Below are 19,308 nucleotides of genomic sequence, written 5' to 3' on the forward strand. Positions count from 1 at the left end.
ATGAAACTAAGTGTTGTATTTGTACACTTATATTTTGCACATAAAAAACAGTAAAATGTGTTGTGGAGTGTTACTATTGTCTAATAAGTGTTGTGGAGTGTTACCATTGTCTAATAAGAATTGTGGAGTGTTATCATTGTCTAATAAGTGTTGTAGAATGTTATCATTGTCTAATATGTGTTGTGGAGTGTTATCATTGTCTAATAAGTGTTGTGGAGTGTTATCATTGTCTAATAAGTGTTGTGGAATGTTATCATTAGCTAATAAGTGTTGTGGAGTGTTACCATTGTCTAATAAGTGTTGTGGAGTGTTACCATTGTCTAATAAGTGTTGTGGAGTGTTATCATTGTCTAATAAGTGTTGTGGAGTGTTATCATTGGTTAATAAGTGTTGTGGAGTGTTATCATTGTCTAATAAGTGTTGTGGAGTGTTACCATTGTCTAATAAGTGTTGTGGAATGTTATCATCGTCTAATAAGTGTTGTGGAGTGTTATCATTGTCTAATAAGTGTTGTGGAGTGTTATCATTGTTTAATAAGTGTTGTGGAGTGTTATCATCGTCTAATAAGTGTTGTGGAGTGTTATCATTGTCTAATAAGTGTTGTGGAGTGTTATCATTGTCTAATAAGTGTTGTGGAGTGTTAGCATTGTCAAATAAGTTGAAGAAAAGTAAACGTAGACCATTATCTGAATAACCAAAATGAATTATTGATTAAATAAGTTGATAACACAGAATTTTAAAATAACAGTAGCATTGTATAACATAAAATATTCTCAGTAATTTAATTTGTGAATGAAATACCTCCGAATTTGCTTATTACTACTATTATCGCTACAGAATGAAACTGGAAATCAAGAACTACCTGTATTAAAGTCCCGATTTCAGATGTTTTAAAAAATTTGACTCAACATAAAAGGCAAGTTTATGCAGAATTTATTGCACGATGTACAATAAATTTTTGTAATAGTCTATATTATTTGGCTTCAAAAATTTCCGTTTTATGGCATGACTATTTGCCATCAGTAATCTTAAAAGGATGCAACTGGATTTTCCGTGCTAGTAATAAATGACTCGACCAACCAGTAGCTGACCAGCATTCTATAAGTTAATATAGATCACATACGCTGTATACAATAAACCTACATCCTTCCTTTCCTTTATTACTTTATTTAAGGAAAAGCTGACTGACACTGGTGCCTTATGATGTGAGAACACGGTGAAGCAATGATATCGCAACAACATAACAGGAAATGGTTGTTGGTTGCAATAAGGCATGATGCCAGGGCACAATTACCAACAAGCTAGAGACGATTATACATCAGGGCAATCAAAACACGAGTGTCATAACTAAAAACAATCTAGCTCTTCTTTGAAGTTTAATAGCATTGATTTGGCTGGATTTTTTTTATAAAAAAATTGTTTTGATGTGGTTTAAACATGACACTGGGTTTCATGACAGTAACAGCAATAGAAGTGCTCTTATTGGCACTTTGTGAATACACAGCTATCCACAGCATTTGAGCAAGGCTACCTAGAAATAGAAAAAGGCAAGCTTTCACTCAGCGCAGACAGCCTTGAAATACCGGTCAAACTATAGTAATCATAGACCTATTAACTATACTTATAGTTAATACAATTCATAGAGTTAATAGGTCTATGATGGTAATAGAGATGACAAGAACTAATAACAAGCAGAGAATTTCAAACAATGGTAAACGCTGGAGACAGGAATGTTCCTACTCATTATTCTAAACAAAGAGAATGGATCATCATACGAATAACCCCATCATATCTTACAAATAACCATATAATACGTAAAATAGAAAAACAAACTCAAAAAATTTTGTAGAAACTAAAGAAAGATGACAGGCGATTGATTAGGTTAGATAAATTGTACGATAAATAACTATATACAGTGTTTGACCTACAATAAATTTACATGCAGCGACTGTTTTACTCTCATGCCAAACATCTAGCCTAAAGGGTGACTCACCCTCCCACTCATAGACCGAGTCACAAAACTAAAAACGCACAGCTACCTCATCTACAGTATTTCGTACTTTGCTCTGACTAGCTACTACAAACTTCGGGTCAAACTCTCTGATAATAAAATATGGACGGATAAGCATAGTAAAGAATGTGGAATATTTAGTAAGTCTACAAAAAATATACTACAAAAGCAGTAGAAAGGTTACTGTCCTATTTGTACAAGGATTGAGTCGCTGCCTTCATCAGTGCTGCAGAAGCGCTGCCTCTTACGGTTTGAGCCCTGTAACATAGACCACAAATAATGAAACAGATGGCATTTTTTACTGTCTGTTGATATTTAAAAGCCATTTGATAGGCACTTACATGAGCTGCAGCATTGATATGTTACTGTTGACAAAAAATACATGTACAGTGAAACTCGGATAACTCGCCCTCGGATAGCTCGACAAAACTAGTTTTTGTTAAAACGCTCAAAAGAAAAATATGTCTTTTTTTTCTGAGAGTTTCAACTGCGATCAGGTTTTGCCTATTTTAATCTGAAAACGTCCTGGCAGTCACATCACCTAAAACAAACAAACGAATCTCAAGTAATAAAAGGAAAATATACGTTCTGATAAAAATTGTTAAAACATTACATGAGAGGTCCCTTAACTTGCAAAAAGCAATCAATGCTTTTGATTTATATATAGTTGGTATATGTACTGATAACTACAATAATACATGCACTTGTGACAGTGTTCACATAACTTGAACGCTCTGATAACTCCAACACTTTCTCTTTGTCCCGTGAAGGTCGAGTTAGCCGAGTTTCACTGTATATCATTATGAGTTATCTTGAAAATGTAGGTGCTGCCAGATATGAACACCACCATACTTTAAAAGACAGTCCATGGTGTGTATTGAGATTTGAAATGATTTATGAGCAAATGCTAAGGTGTTCCAAAGAATTTTTTGCTTCGGAATCTATCTACCTCTCAAAACACATTTTTCATACCAGTCGGTCTCACATTTTAGTTATGATTGTTTTCGAGGTCAAGGTTTTATCATAACTTCTGTCATAAATTATCTGGTTCATATTTGATCGGCTCACATCGTGTTACAATACTTAGATAAAAAACTTATAATACTGATATAGAAGTTTACAGCAGTGCTACAGGCCCCCGAGCAGTCTTATGGCTTGTATGTCCGATACCCATACCTTCAGCATCTTACAGCGTTATCTATAACATACCGTTTACACTGCTTCCTTTCCAAGGAAAGGCAAAAACTGTAGAAGGCTGAAAACAGATTGGTTTAAAACGTGTTTAAAGAGAAAATATTATTAGGAGTCGGTGAAGAGCTGAGTTTGCACCGCTATTACAAGACATGCTAGTACCACGCCAAGCCAACTAACGAATCCCTAGCTGTATCAGTAATCAGGACAATCTTTTAAATTAAATTTCAAGCTATTCATCAAGCTATTCTTATTGTAAATACTAGATACGATACTAGATACGCTACTAGATACGCTACTAGATACGATACTAGATACGATACTAGATACGATACTAGATACGATACTAGATACGATACTAGATACGATACTAGATACGATACTAGATACGATACTAGATACAATGAGTGAATGTGTTACCATCTTTTCTATCAGCATGTTATATCATTATTTTTGTATCATTTCAATTGGTAGTTTCGATCATGGTGACAAACAAAAAGCACCCAATAATTAATGAAACTGAGTTATAAATTTAAGCAGCAACGTGACTCGCACAACTTTCTTCTATCACAAGAAGTGACCCAATAGTGGTAAACTCAATTGTTCATGCCTATCTGGCACGCCCCTGCAGGCTCCCAGTTTTGCGTAACAACCATATCTGACTCATCTCATACTTGTTAGGCTGTGGAGACCCAGCTTTTCTCCTCGTAGATGCTGTCTGATTGGCCAAACCGGCGGCAGCAGCAGTTGGCTTCCTGCGCAAAATAACAGCAGCATTGTGAATCAAGATGCCAATAAATCAGCTGTATATAAACTTAGAAGTTATTTGAGCGATTCTGGAAACATTCTTAATTGGTAAGTCGGCCACTGCTCCTCCTGAGAATAGGTGAGCAGCTGCCTACTAATAGCGAGTGAGCTGACCCCTTTAGCTCTACCGAACAAGCTAAGATGGGCAATGACTCAGAAAGCATTGAGGAAAAAATGCTACTGAACACTACCAGACACAAAGGCGAATGACTAATAACTGCAGATATACCTTTCTGGCTAGTATGTCAGCAAAGGTGAATGACTAATAACTGCAGATATACCTTTCTGGCTAGTATGTGAGCACAGATTGCTATTGCTAAGGTAGAAATCCTGACTAAACATTTACGTGAACAGGAAACTGAGTCGGTTGAACTGCTGCGAGGTAGTAATCAGCTTCTATGTACTCTACTGATATCTCTCACTAGGTCCACACTACGAGATTAGATGAGGTCTGTTTGCATACTTTTTGTCTTTGCCTTTGAAGACTCTGTTAAGGTCAAGGCTAGCAGTCGAGCGTTTACCAGGCATGCTGTTATTGAGCTCTTCAGCATCCTTCTCTGGCTCGAGAGAGATCGGTGCATACAGACTATACCATTGCTGTCAAATATAAACTATTCCATGAATAAAAGCAAGACAAGCATTCAGGCTCTAGTTATACAATCCCGTAAACGGATGGATTCCATTGCATAATATATGAGCCTCACCTACGGTAAGAATGTATTCATGTAATAAGACAACCGCGCAATTATGTTGATAGCAAAGTGTAGTGAATCAAATAGATATTTTTTCCATTCACAACAAAGATATTGACATGTCTTCAAACAAAAAGGTAGAAATACAGCCAGGCAAGTATCAAGCCCAGAAGGTGCCAAGTTGAGAAATATAAATAGTGGATACAGTAAAACAGAGAGTACCTGGACAGACGGACTGATTCCAATATTTGTAAACAGATACTGCCACTGCGGTAAGCCAAGGTTGGTTATCATCAACCGGAAATATGACTGAAAATTGTGAGCAATAAAATGCCAACTCAGCCCTTTATCCAGAAACCAGTAGTCAGCCTCCTTGGCTGGAACACCTAGACGTAATAAAAGCGATGACTCAAAGGCTATGTGAGAGAATATCAGTTTCTTGCAGTCAGTGTATCATGTAACAACGTATCAAATGAAAAGATATTATAGGGAAATGCTTTATTCTATGGGACATTAACAACGAAATTTCCTTTTAGTATCAGATTAGAACCTAAGATAATAGTGAATGTATAGAGCATGGAATATGGCACAGTGAATCCGAAATTATATCAAATCAAAGCAGAATCGAACCACGATTAGCAGCTACCTCAACTAACAACTTCTATTAAATATGGTGAAATAGAAGGCAGTAAATAGGCACATTCATAAACGCCAAACTAAAATTATTCCACACTAACCAGCTACATGTTTGCCTCCAAACTTCATCACCGACTAGCTGTCCTAAGTCAAAAATTAAAGCAAGAGTGAAACTTGTTATCCAGCTCTATACCGATTTAAAGGTTGACTTGCAACAAAATTCACATTACTGTTATTTGGTATCAAAAGATTCACCATGTCTTACTCTGTTGTGTTGTAGGTGCCAAATGTGTGGAAAAGTGATTACAAGCTCTTAAAAGCTCAAAAACGAAAAGCCGCCGTAGACTGGAATCTCTTTATTTCTCTGACGTAGCCATGAAATTTATTTATTGTTTTGTCACGGATGTTCTCACGTGAATTGAAAGGCCAATAAAAAGCTCAATATAAAACTTATCGTAACACTAGTTTATGACAAACACTTCGGGTTTTACCGAAGACCCCGTATCAAATATAGATGCTCGCTATTTTACAGTTTTGTTTCGGCCTGGTCTAATCGGCAAGTCGTAATCTGATCATGTGACCCAATACTTCGCAAATAATTCTTGCAGCACTTTTCGATTATCACAAGTGACCAACAGACTCGTCATGATTATCAGACAATAATATGTACTCCTTCGAGGTAAGGCTAAAAAATTAAATGAATTTTTACGGCAAGTTATAAGATATCACTGCTAAAAGTGACAGCATTTACAATGACCGTAAAACAGACGCGTAAGAACAATAGACATGGTTTTATCGAATGCGTGAAGTATATGTATTTGTGAAAATATTTCGACGAATAAGGTTGCATGAAAGTGTAAACAGGAACCACTTTTCACAATTACGTCACATTTGAGCCGTTTTGGAAAGAGAATCCAAACTACGGCGGTCTCGTGTGGCTGCGATTTTCTGTTCGTTTTTGAGCTTTTAAGAGCTTGTAATCACATTCCCACATATTTGGCACCTACAACACAACAGAGTAAGACATGGTGAATCTTTTGATATCAAATAACTGTAATGTGAATTTTGTTGCAAGTCAACCTTTAAGGAAAACATTGCCAGAGGGAGCTCTTACTTTGAAACAGTGTTATCAACTGGTCAAGTATTATCCATCAGTAGCTGTTGCTAGCTCTAGAACTGTCTAAGTGCTTATCTTATGTTAAGTAATCCTCCACACTGATTCAATACGTGATAAGATGTAATCTCATAAAAACACCCACTCAAACAGGAGTTACGTTCTACCGTTTATCACGAGAGGACAACTCTGATAATAAATTTTGAGCAAAAAGTTGTACAATGCTAAAACTAGGATGGTGAATAGACCTCAGAGTATGAATGCTAAGCGTAGAATTTTGACAGCGACAACTTGGACAAGCTACAAGTGCTAGTTGAAAAGAAGAAAATTTACTTTTACCAAACAAGTATTACTTTTACCTTGCTTAGTATTGCGAAATACCAAACAAACTTTCCCCAAATTCTGACATGAATCCAGTTCAAATATGCGGCTTCGGCTGTCAAAATGTGGGTAAATCCCATCTACAAAAGGCAGCACACAAATACTTACAATGTATCACTACTTAGTCAAGCATTTAACATCTGCGGACAGCTTAAAACAGGATGGGTTCCGACATACTTTACTAGATGGTCTGAACCAGACAACGTTGACAGACTTGTCAGATGTTGACAGACTAGCTAATCTCAGCCAAGAGGACGCCAACAACTGGGTCAATTATTAGCTACATAAAACAAAAATTAGGGAAACTAAAGAACTTTCCATGACTAGATAAAACAGTGAAAGCAAACCTGGATCCTCAAAGACATCAGTATCTATGTCCATAAGTGAGCACGTGCCTGACTTTCCATCCGAACCAGTGCTATAGCCTGATAATTTGCATAGGCTTGCGATGGGATTGATTTCCATCCGCCCAACTGGCAGCAGTTCATCTACGACAGGTATCAGCCTGCACTTTCCATAAATAAGTTCATTGACAACCAGTTAACTTATCTCCCCCAAACCAAAACTCTCTTTTGTTAAAGGTTGACTTGCAACAAAATTCATATTAGAGTTATTCGGTATTAAAAGATTCACCATGTCTTACTCTGTTGTATTGTAGGTGCTAAATATGTGGAAATGTGAGTACAAGCTCTTGAAAGCTCAAAAACGAATAGTCAATCGCAACCATCACAAAAACGCCGTAGATTGGAATCCCTTTCCATAAATTCATTAAATTTTTTAATCTTAGCTCGAAGGAGTGCATATCATCCTCTGATAAACATAACGAGCCTGTTGGTCACCTGTGATAGTCGGAAAATGCTGTAAAAATTGTTCGCGCTATTTGGCAGAAAGTATGGGTCACGTGATCAGATTACGACTAGATGATTAGACCAAACTGAAACGAAACTGTAAAGTAGCGAGAATCTATATCTGATACGGGCTTTCCGGTAAAACCCGAAATGTTTGTCATAAACTAGTGCTACGGGACGTTTTATATTGAGCCTTTTATTGGCCTTTAATTTCACGTGATAACATCACGTGTCAAAACAATAACCACAATGTTTGAGTATGTCATCGAAATAAAGAGTTCCAAACTACGGTGTTTTCGTGATGGCTGCGATTAGCTGTTCGTTTTTGAGCTTTCAGAAGCTTGTAATCACATTTCCACATATTTTGCACCTACAACACAGCGGAGTAAAACATGGTGAACTTTTTGATACCAAATAACTGTAATGTGAATTTTGTTGCAAGTCAACCTTTAATATTCATATCTATTAGGGTGAATAAAGATTAATCATAGCGGTGAAATATAAAGGTGACGAATTAGGCATACTTACCCTTGACCTTCACCTTCCAGGTTAACAGAAAGCCATTTGTTGTGGAGTAGAAGTGCTTGATATCAGAAGGCAAGGTGCAGCAATGCGTCTGTACATATGTTAAAACTCGTATCAGGACACAAACCATGAATATAGCTTTTACCAAAGCGAATTTGAATGCAAAATATAAAATTTGTACACAGCTTTACACATTACAAAAAACAAAAGTCTAGGCTCACACATAAAAGTTTAAAGACGAAGTCACTAATATTTCACTTGTATTACTTCTCTTGAAGAGCCAACAGATTCACGGCTTGAGTGCCAACCCATCCATGTGTCACTGACAGTAGATCCTAGTAGGCAGCAATTGTGATAATACATGTACTTTGTTATACATGTTACGGGACTCACCGATTCCCAGTGGTTAATAGTAGCCAAATCAACTGTGCCTTTTTGGTCGATAGTTACATCACAAATCCCTTGTCGTTTACCTTAAGCATACATTGCATTCATGAAAAACATAAAAAAATTTCTTACAACAAGTATACTCTTTTCAAAGTAAATATATATATATATATATAAATTTCAGTGTTTGTCTTTTTGTTTGTTAACCCTGTGTCCAGTTATACCAATTAAAATATAGCTATGAAAAATCCACACAGCAGATCTCAGAACCTCTAGATCTAAAGGCGGCAAGCTTTTCCATGAGACTGCAGTACCCAAGTGATGAATGATTATTATGACAATCATTACATTGGTTAAAAATCATACACTTCAAGCACTTGGGGCCAACATAACGATTATTAAGCAAGCACGGCAATTGTTTTAGTAATGGTAAGCTTACTTTTACTAGCTTACCAGGTAAGTTACTCAATTCATTATGTTATTATTTTATTACTCTTGCAACGCCGAGCATTCGGCTAGTCATACCTAAAGACTGCGAAACTCCCAAAGTGAGGCGTTCAATAATCTTGGACTTTAGTTCAGTTGATGCAGTTGTCATGGTTTATTTGCTATCATGTCTTCCTTAAATGTCTATGTATAATTGAAGTGCCTGCGAACAAATGTATACATTCAGGTTACAAAGACAAGAAGAGCTTACACCTGCCTGCCTCTATTAAAGATGGTTACACTGTTGTTGGTAATTTACGGCTCAAAATTAATATCACACAAAACTGCTGCCTACACATGGGCAACCTACAGAACGGTTAAAACTCATTGTGGTCTGCGTGCAGTCTTACTCAGTTGACCTCTCAGGTAAAGTAAATAGATGTTCATGAATAACCGCAAACACCGAATTGTTTCGTTTTTATGCCTACAGGACTTGTTATCAGAGAAATATAAAGAAGTGCATTTTATGCTTTTCATCATGTCTTTTGCAACTCCCACCACAGTTGCTGCAGGAGCTATTGCTTCATTGAGCGAGTCTCAAGCACTGATCACATACTTAAACTGAGTTGCTTTGCATATACACTTCTATCCCACTGGTTGATTTCTCCCGTTTCTCAATGTCAAAAGGGAGTTCTGTATCACTCACTGCTACAATGACTACCCGTTTAAAACTAAAGTGACAAATCGTTTATAAAGATTCACTCATCTGCAAAATTGCTTCACTATAACTCACCACACATGCCACATTAACCAAAAAGTATTTGTGACAAGCAAAATCTGACAAAAATGGGGCAGCTAGTTGTCCTGCTAAGTAGCTACATGTTCCTAAAATTATTTTATGAGTATTTCTCGCATTAGTTCATTTTCAATCTAATTCGGCCATGTAGAGAAATACTAATTAATCAGTTAATATCTGCCAATCTTCCCTCAAATTTATAGCCACAGACCTAGCAGCAGATTATATAAACTATATTAGTTGATATATATGTACCTTACATCTTAATTATCTGCAACGGGTTTGCAAAAGATTTGCAACACACCATGCAATGAAGTCTGCTTTAATCACATAAAGTATGCAACCTGAACAAAATCTGGTGCGAAACGTATCTTCAACACCTAGGAAACTTTTCTCAAACAGTTTGAGCTTCATTGAACAATTGACAAAACTACAAACATGTTCTTTAGTTACACCCTACAGGCTGTAGTTGTTACACCCTACCCCTAGTTGTCAAACGGGCTTATGGCCAGTTTATGTTCTTTAGCATGTTTTTTTTCCCGCTTAAATTGATCTTTGCAAATGTTTTCAAAAGTAATGAGAAGTCAACGATGTAAAGGAATTGTGATGTTGCCAGATTACCTTTCAAATTTGTGTCTATTCTGTCTTTCATAATTCAACATTTTTTTTACAGACATCTCGAATTACTCATTGCCTTGGAATTTAATAGGTGAAATACATGACAGCTACATGAGGGTAAGTAAATATATTATTTGAAAATGTTATGTAGCTGTTAGTGCGCTCAGCTTAATTCGCAACCTACATTTAACTTCGACTGGTAAAAATGCTTGAATTTGCAAAAATGGTTTTAAGCCATTAATTAATATCTAATCTTTTAGAAGATTTTTGGAAGTAATTTAGAGACCTTGTCCTTGAATGTGTAATTTCTATTTTATAAATACAAACCAGTTTGAATTCAAATTGACCGCTACTGAGCATGCACTATAAAAAGATTTTATTATCAAACTCTTCCGTGCATAACTGTTTCAATTTTTTTAAAGTTTTATTGTTTGAGGCTTTTTCTATATTATTAGGACAATAACTTGAATAATAGGTTTCATGATTAAATTGATAGACAAAAATACTTAAGATTAACATTAATTGTTTTTTATTTAACAGCCTCGTTTAGACGTAACTTTTGTACCGAAACTTTACACTAACATGGCTGCTACAGGATTGGCCGTAGGGAGTTCAGTTAGAACTTTCGAAAGATATATAATTTTTCACCGATGTAAATAAAGTTTTCAATGTGTGGCAATATAAACCAATCCAACTTCAAAGACCGAATGTTGTCATCGGTCTTTGGAGTTCGGTTGGGCTTGTACTGCCACCAGTTAAGAACTTTAGTTGAATCAGTTAACATATGTTTGTCGGAAGTTTCATTGAGCTCTTTTGCGGTCAACCCTGTAGTAGCCATGTCAGTGTGAAGTTTTAGTACAAAAACCACATTTAAAAAAGAGCGTTAAATGAAATACAGTAAATATTAATGATTCAAAATTTTTTATCAAATGAATCATGGGAGTTTAAAGTTAGTTACAGTTTTAGTTTCTGCCTGAATGTAGTGCAAATCCTTTTGTACCGTTGTGAACCGTGACTGCCATTTACTAGTGAGCCAATTGACTAATAAGAATTCGTCTAATTAACTGCAATGTTCAGTTGTGTACGACTGAACAAAATTGAGCATGTTCGATCTTATATGGTTTTATACGTTTATGCTTCAGCTCAAACATTTCTATACTACACGGGCATTCCTTCGCCTTTCACAACGTGCGTATTCCTCACGCTAGCTTGTCTACCTCTAATATTTATTGTGCATATTTATATTTGCTTCAAATTAATATAAGCCTTTTCGATTTGGCAAAACACGCATAGTAAAAAATATGGCGCCTTACAGTGCCTCGCCTTGCGCGTTCACAACTCGAGTTGTACAACTCGAGTTGCACAACTCGAGTTGTGAACACGCAACGCGACTTTTCAAAAGTAAGGTGCAATATATCGGTATTACGGTAGCATAACCGTAGATCTAGTTATATTAACAATGGTACATCAATAAGCACCCGTTAGCTAATAGAAACTAAACTGTATGTACTGTAAAACAAGAGCTAATAGCGAATTATTAGAATTATACTGTGCCGAGTTTGCAACTCGAGTTGTACAACTCGAGTTGTGCAACTCGAGTTGTACAACTCGAGTTATATTTACAAACTCGAGTTGTACAACTCGAGTTGTGCAACTCGAGTTGTACAACTCGAGTTGCAAACTCGGCACAGTATAATTCTAATAATTCGCTATTAGCTTTAGTTTTACAGTACATACATATAGTCTGGTGGCCACATGGCATTTTTGTGTCGTTTTTTTGCCAAGGTGGCACGACAATGGGGTATAACGAATCTTAGATTTAATGGATAGAATAAAACATCTCCCAACTTTTTTATTATACCTACCGGTATTATTCTTGTCAAGCAGTGATTATTTGCCATTAAAAGATGGGTAGAAATGCATAAATGAGATTTTCCTTGCGCTATGCGCAATTAGCCAAATCAGCTAGGTAAACATAAATCTATGCATTTGTTTAATACGGGGCGTATTTGCATTCACCGATAACATCTGTGCCCTTAGTCTGTTTCCGCTGTTCCGTGTTAGAAACTGCCGTATACGTCGGTTAGTAGTAGCGCAATTTTAGTATCTTCTATTTAAATTGATTACCACAGCTAGCTATTATCAGTTACATAATTCATTATAATCAAGTTTTACATGCTAAGAAGTCAACAAAGTTTTACTAACGGAAAAAAAGTGATAATCCAAAGTTTTTATGAGATGTAAAGCACTATCTACAAACAGTCAGATCGCAGCTCGCAGTGTTAGTCGTATGTAAATGCCACACTGAATGCTTGAGGAAGATTGCTAGTGAGTCGAAATAACAAAGAGCTTCTCAAGTTGCAAAGAATCTCAAACCCTTGAAAAAAATAAGGTGAGATGATAGCAAACTCATTTACTTAATATTTATGAATAATTAATCAAAGATTAAGTGCATTGCTTTATTGAAAATCTTGCGTTTCCTTCACTGTGTACTGTAGTCAGTTGGATCAAGGAGTGATAGGTGTTGATTATAATGAATCAAACTCTCAAGTCAAACTTCTCAGTCCAGATTTTACATATTGGTTACAAACTATACAATAAACTACTCTCTGTCGTAGGTATTGTTGCTGTGTCTTCAGACACTCACTGTTTCATACACTCAATAGCTTAACTCAATTTGTTTAATTTTTAGGCTAAAACGGTAGCACTACATAACATTATAAGCTACTTATATTACTTATACTTATACTTACTTATACTAGAATACCTAGATTGGGTATTTTTTTAATAAACCAGTAATACTGGACTATTTGTAATATAGAATGCCTCTGCTGATTTTTATTAAGACTTAGCTCGCCTATTTACAAAATTGGAGACTGTATTGCTCTTTGAAACGTCAAACCAATATCAACACAAAGTGTAGTACCTTTATGCAAATGTATGGTTGTTATTTAACTGATGGTTTGGTTAGTTTTAAGTTACTATATTGTGTCATGCAGAACTTATCAGTACTGTATTATTGTGTTATTACACTATATTCTATTGTATTGTATTATAATAGCTGTATTATGTTGTATTGAACTGATTTGAATTGTGCTATAGGACTGATATGTTGCATTACGTTGTGTCATATTATATATATTAATACATATTTTGTTGTATTTTAATCAATTGTATTATATTGTATTGTTATAGCACTCACATATCAATTATTACCTTACAGAAGTATGCGATGTATGAGTTAACTAATTATTGTTGTGATTAAAGTTAAAGGGGGTACATCTATTACTTTTATGTAGGGCTATGCACATGGCGTACACATTCAAATCAGTATTGTAGCTCTTCCTATTTTCAAGTTTTAAATTTATTGCTACATGCTTTGATAGATCGTTTTTTCGGGTAGGTTATGATCGATAAATATTGCACCATAAATGTATGTCAGCTCTTATATGTCTATATGATCATTTTGTATTTTGAACTCATTGTCTCTGATGGATGCGATTCTTTACATTGTAGTCGGCCGCCAGGGACTTGATATGACAAACATTTCTCGCCATCACCTTAGCCACTGATCTGCCAGAAACCTTCTTCATACTCGTTACATTGATACCTGTACAACTACTGATTGACAGGCTATACTGTATACCTCATTGGGTACACTGGTTGTGACGCAGACTAACTAACAAATCTAATGTAAACTTAATCTTTTAAATGAAATTATTATTATTAAAATTATTTCTTTTTTATTTAACTGACATCAATATGCGAAATTTCTGGCTTAGCTTTAGATTTATTGTACTGATAGCATGTTAAAACCATGCAGTATTTTGAAACCATGTATGGTTGAAATGTTGAATGTAACCAGTATGATGGAATGTGTGGTGCAGTATGTTCGATGACAACCAACTTTCTGGATGATTAATTAATATCATGTCTTTGTATGGGTATCTTAGTACTTATGGTGACTATGAAGACTAGTATGATTATTATATAGCATGTTTACCAAAGTACATAATCTGTTTATCATGATACATCAAAAACTGTTAATTGTTTCTAGAAAGCATATTGCAAAGTATTTAATAAAACTATTACATAATTATAATCTTAAAGCTCATCATCACCGTCTAATTGATTACCATCCTCAATCTCGTCAGTCATTTCATTACTGCACTCTACACAGCCGCATAGACTTGTAAACTCTTTTTTTTTGCATGAGCAACTGGTCCATTGGACAAGCTGCCTAGGAATAGCTCTTTGCTCATCAGGAAAGCATTGCCCAGAAATCTCATCATCATCTTTACTCCAGACATGGTTTGTGGGATCTGGGGGCACCATTAATGGTTGAATTTTCCACTGCTATATTGCTGCTTAGTAATTGACCCTCATTAGATGCCGACGGAGAGAACCCTCTTGGTGGAAGGTTTTTTTTCATAAGATGTCCTTGATGAGAACAACCTGTATCTGGCGTCGGCTTCACTTGTAGAATCAGACTTGCCATAAAGATGCAGTGTTGAACGTGTTAGTGCGTTGAACAACCTTTTATCTAATATAATGTAGTAGTTGATTATATTGAATTATGTAATCCATGACAGCTAGCTTTGGAAATCGGTATAATTAGTAAATTAAAGTTTTCGATCATTACTCCAAACGCCGGCGGTCGCTCGATGAGACAGGAAACTGACAACAAACCTAATTGATATCGAGGTAATTTAATACCCCCGTACTACAACATGAGGTAAATGTTGGTCTACGGCTCTGATTAGCTGGTCCGACTGACTGCACACGGCGTAAGAAAAAATTTATTTTTGTATAACTACTCACCATTTAATGGCAAATTACTCTTAGCTTTTCAACTAAAATAGCGGTAGAAAACTAAATTAGTAATGAATAAATTAGAAACATGTTAAAAGTGTCAAGTTACCATAGACCCCATCTTCTGCCACCTGTTGACACGATAATGCCCTGTGGCCACCAGACTAATAGTTTAATTTCTATTAGCTAACGGGTGCCTATCGATATACCATTGTTAATATAACCAGATCTACGGTTATGCTACCGTAATACCGATATATTGCACCTTACTTTTGAAAAGTCGTGTTGCGCGTTCACAACTCGAGTTGTGCAACTCGAGTTGATCAACTCGAGTTGCGAACACGCAACGCGAGGCACTGTAAGGCGCCATAAAAAAATGTGCCGTTTCCATAGCACTAATTCAAATATCTAATACAGTTAATTATGACCAAGGTTACTAACGCGTCTCGAAAACTGCTTTCAGATTCAGGTATTTTTGTACTAACTAATACACTATTTGCTTGTTCGCTACTTGTTACTTCCTTTATAAGATGATACAAAGATATTGTACTAACCAATGAAACAAAAGCAGTTGTCACAAAGTAAAGCGCGTGTTTATTCGCTAGTTTTGACCAATCACGACAATGAATGTCTCCTCGCAGTTTCTTAGCAAATTTGTCGCTAGTGCATTTCCACTACGGCGCCAACTTCTTGGATTAACGCTGAACTGTGTAGCTTGTGAAGCTATTCGGTTCTGGATTAACGTAGAACAAGTATCGCCAATTTAGTCTAATTTTATACACGATATTTCAATTGCATTTATATGACATTATATTGTATTTTTTGTTTGCGTTGACATTTTGGCAAAAAGAATACAACAACGTTCCTATCAGCCCGTTGTTCTGATCACTCACTTAGGTGCTACAAGTATTGATTTACCGATTTCATGTGTGTTTGGTAATGAAACTTTAAAAAATATATTAATGCTCAATGTCTCTCATTCTGCAGTGAACTTTTCCTTCTATGTAGTCGCCTGCGGTATTGTCGGTGAAGAGTAGCCTACTTGGAAGTTAATAGTGCGAGTTTTTACACCCGAAGGTTTGTATCACAACAGTAAGACAAAATGTAAAAGGCGCTTTCATTTAATATTAGGCCGATTGGCTTGCGATGAACGCAAGGCATATTTACTCCTCAAGCTCTTTGTAGTCAACTAGTTTTTAGAATATTTTTGCTTGACTGAACTGCTGACTAAAGAGTTGACCAGTCTGATGTACAGTCAAATCTTGACATACGAAATCAATCCGTTCTGCCATTACTTTGTGTGTTAAAACAAATTTATAATAGAACTGATTTTCTTACAATAATCTGTATCATTTTGTTTAATTTGTTCCCATTCCTAAATAAAAATTATAAATAGACTTCCACAGAGCACATGCATAATATTAAACTATGTAAAAACTAGATGTTTAAACTTAAGCAATAGTCTTTAGAAAGATATTTTCATTGTTACTCACATTAAAACATGTAAATGAGTGTGCAGGTTCAGCAATGTATTGGTTCTGCATAAGTGATAAGAATACTCGCCGTAATTTACTCTAGTTTGAATTACTAGTTTAAGTCAGAACTTATAGTTTAAATTAACCTAGTTTATACATTTCTTATTCCTTTTCTGTTTTTATTTTTTGCCAAACTTTTGATTTTTTATTTGCAAGCCCATCATGTTTCGAAGATTGTCAGATTTTGTATTTGAAAATTACATAGCATGTCAAGACAGAAATTTTATCAAGTTTCCTGACCTATGTTACAAAATTCGTATGCAGAAGTAATCCTAAGTTGAGGGTTGTCTGTTTAGAAAATACCCCATAATTTCTTCATTGTGCAACTGGCATATACAGGCTTGAATAACTCATCTACAAATGGAACCAAATAGTTTATAAGAATGTGTAACTAATCAACTGTTAAGTTGCTTGTAGGTGAACAGACGATCAACTGGTCAGCTGGCTGTTAGTTGTGGAGCTATTAGCTATTTACTAACATACGAGGGTGATGCATTAAAAACAACCATAGGGTTCAACATTCAGAGTGCCCTTATCTGGCAGGATAGAAAATGGGACGTAGTTTCAACTAAGTCCAACCCCAAAATTGATTTGGTTACACAAAACTTGCATAATAGCACTGAGAACTAGTTTCCCAAGGATTCTGATAACAGTCTTACCTTTTCTGGCTTTTGCAATCCATTCACTGATTATGGCTATAGACTATTTCCTAGGTGACTATTCCTATTGACCAATGCACAAAAAGTAGCCATCTTGTGGTCATGCTAAAGTAAAAATTATCATGCCTATGTTCTCTTATAGGTGACCTTGCTCTTGAAGTACAGTCTCTTTAAAAGTTGTCCATTCTTGGCAGTATACCTTACTGTTATGTTGAGCAATTAAAGCCTCTAACAGTTTACTAAAATACAATCTCAATACTTTGTGAGAAATTAGCTTTCCAGATTTGAGTCGTCGTATGTCGTTTAAATTAACCTAGATTAACATTATTCATCTTTGGTATCTAAAATAGTGCAAAAAAGTTGCAAGCAGAACTGTTAAGGAATTAATAATAAAACTGGAATGTAGTAATCTTTAACTGGGGTATACAATCTATTATGGGGTATACGTTGCTCAAGAAAATATATTTTCTTTCTAACTCAATGCAGTCAGGCAAGGACTTCTACACGAATAATTGACAAAAGAGTATATTTGTCTATTGATTACAACCCGATTACTTCAAGCCAGTTAGAATGTTAGTATATGTTATAATAGGGATCGGCAAAACCTTCTAAGAATTTAGCACAGGCATAATAAAGCACAAACATCATGAATAGCCAGGCTATTCTTGATTGTATTAATGATTAATAAATCAAATGTTGCTTAGTGTTAAAACAACGCATTATGTAAAACTATGTAAGAACTAAATTATGTATAAGACGTGTAATAAATACAGTTATAATCACTAACAAAAGCTTTTCTGTGTTACAAGCCCTTGCTTTGAAGACAGGTGTTTGGAGGTGTAGCCTTGTCGATAGTTGTACATGGGTAAATGTCACAGTAAAGATGTAGAGATAGTTTAACTTGACTGTGTGAACTTTAAATTGATGCGCATTGATTGTAGATATTTTAGTTTTTAAATAAAAACATCCTTACTTTTATCTTCAATGTTCATGGCTCCCCACTTGTGTTAGTTTAAGGCTTTTTTCTTTTCACTTTTTCCTCATGGTGACTACTAGACCGCTTTGGAGGTTTTTAAAGAATGGATTCAACGGTTCGTTTATGTTTTTCTATTATATCTTGTCTTAATCGTAAGAAACTCATTGCTTTTTGCGTTCTTGCTGAAAGGTCTAAGGTACTGTTTAATATTATTCAAGTTATGTAGAACCAAACTATGTGGAGTGGACCGTATACATATGTACTGATTTGCCAGATTGAAATGTCTTAAAATATTAAAATGTCAATCGTTGGAAATTACTTCATGTGTGGAGACGAATAGTTGCTCAAGTTTTCATCGTATGTTGCAAGATTTGCATGTCAAGGTGATCAAGACTCAAGATTTGAGTGTGCATCAAAGTGAGATTGTTAGCATTTTATACTGCTACAAGTTCAAAGGTAGATATAAGAGCTTTTATTACAAAAAAACTTACATGTTGTACACAGATGAGGAACATATAAAAAATGAGTAATAATTAATAATGGCGAAAACTAGCTAAAAATTGATAGCGGCAAATAAAAAGTTTTTCAGGTCAGCCTATGTTTTCTGGAAAGGACTTATTGCACATTTGCTTTCATTCTCTCTGTATGAATCGAAAAAATTATGAAATTTTGTGATTGAAAAGGCAAATATATTATTTGTAACGCATCTGGTTATTTTTAATGAATTTTACTGAAATAACAACTCTGAGGCAAAACTAATTAACAGCAATGGCTCAGAATTACCCCAATTGATTAATCTCAAACGTATGAGTAAATCTATAATGCAAGAAAGTTGTGAATCATGAGAAACACAATTTCAAGTTCGTTCGTGAAACAGTAAAACTGACCAATACA

The 19,308-nt window shown here is 35.4% G+C and overlaps 1 protein-coding gene across 1 annotated transcript; it reads right to left on the bottom strand.

Moving 5' to 3' along the window:
• Positions 1-1,061: 1,061 nt before the first annotated feature.
• LOC137406055 (tubulin polyglutamylase complex subunit 2-like) lies at positions 1,062-9,244 on the bottom strand. Its single transcript, XM_068092579.1, has 9 exons — positions 9,118-9,244; positions 8,599-8,678; positions 8,209-8,296; positions 7,180-7,320; positions 6,811-6,912; positions 4,924-5,087; positions 4,473-4,606; positions 3,877-3,957; positions 1,062-2,269 (listed from the first exon to the last, which is right to left on the bottom strand). The coding sequence occupies exons 1-9, from the start codon at positions 9,188-9,190 to the stop codon at positions 2,200-2,202; spliced, it is 933 nt and encodes a 310-aa protein (XP_067948680.1). The 5' UTR covers positions 9,191-9,244; the 3' UTR covers positions 1,062-2,199.
• Between the last annotated feature and the right edge of the window lie 10,064 nt (positions 9,245-19,308).

Source organism: Watersipora subatra, chromosome 1, assembly GCF_963576615.1.
Source record: "Watersipora subatra chromosome 1, tzWatSuba1.1, whole genome shotgun sequence".
NCBI lineage: Eukaryota > Metazoa > Bryozoa > Gymnolaemata > Cheilostomatida > Watersiporidae > Watersipora > Watersipora subatra.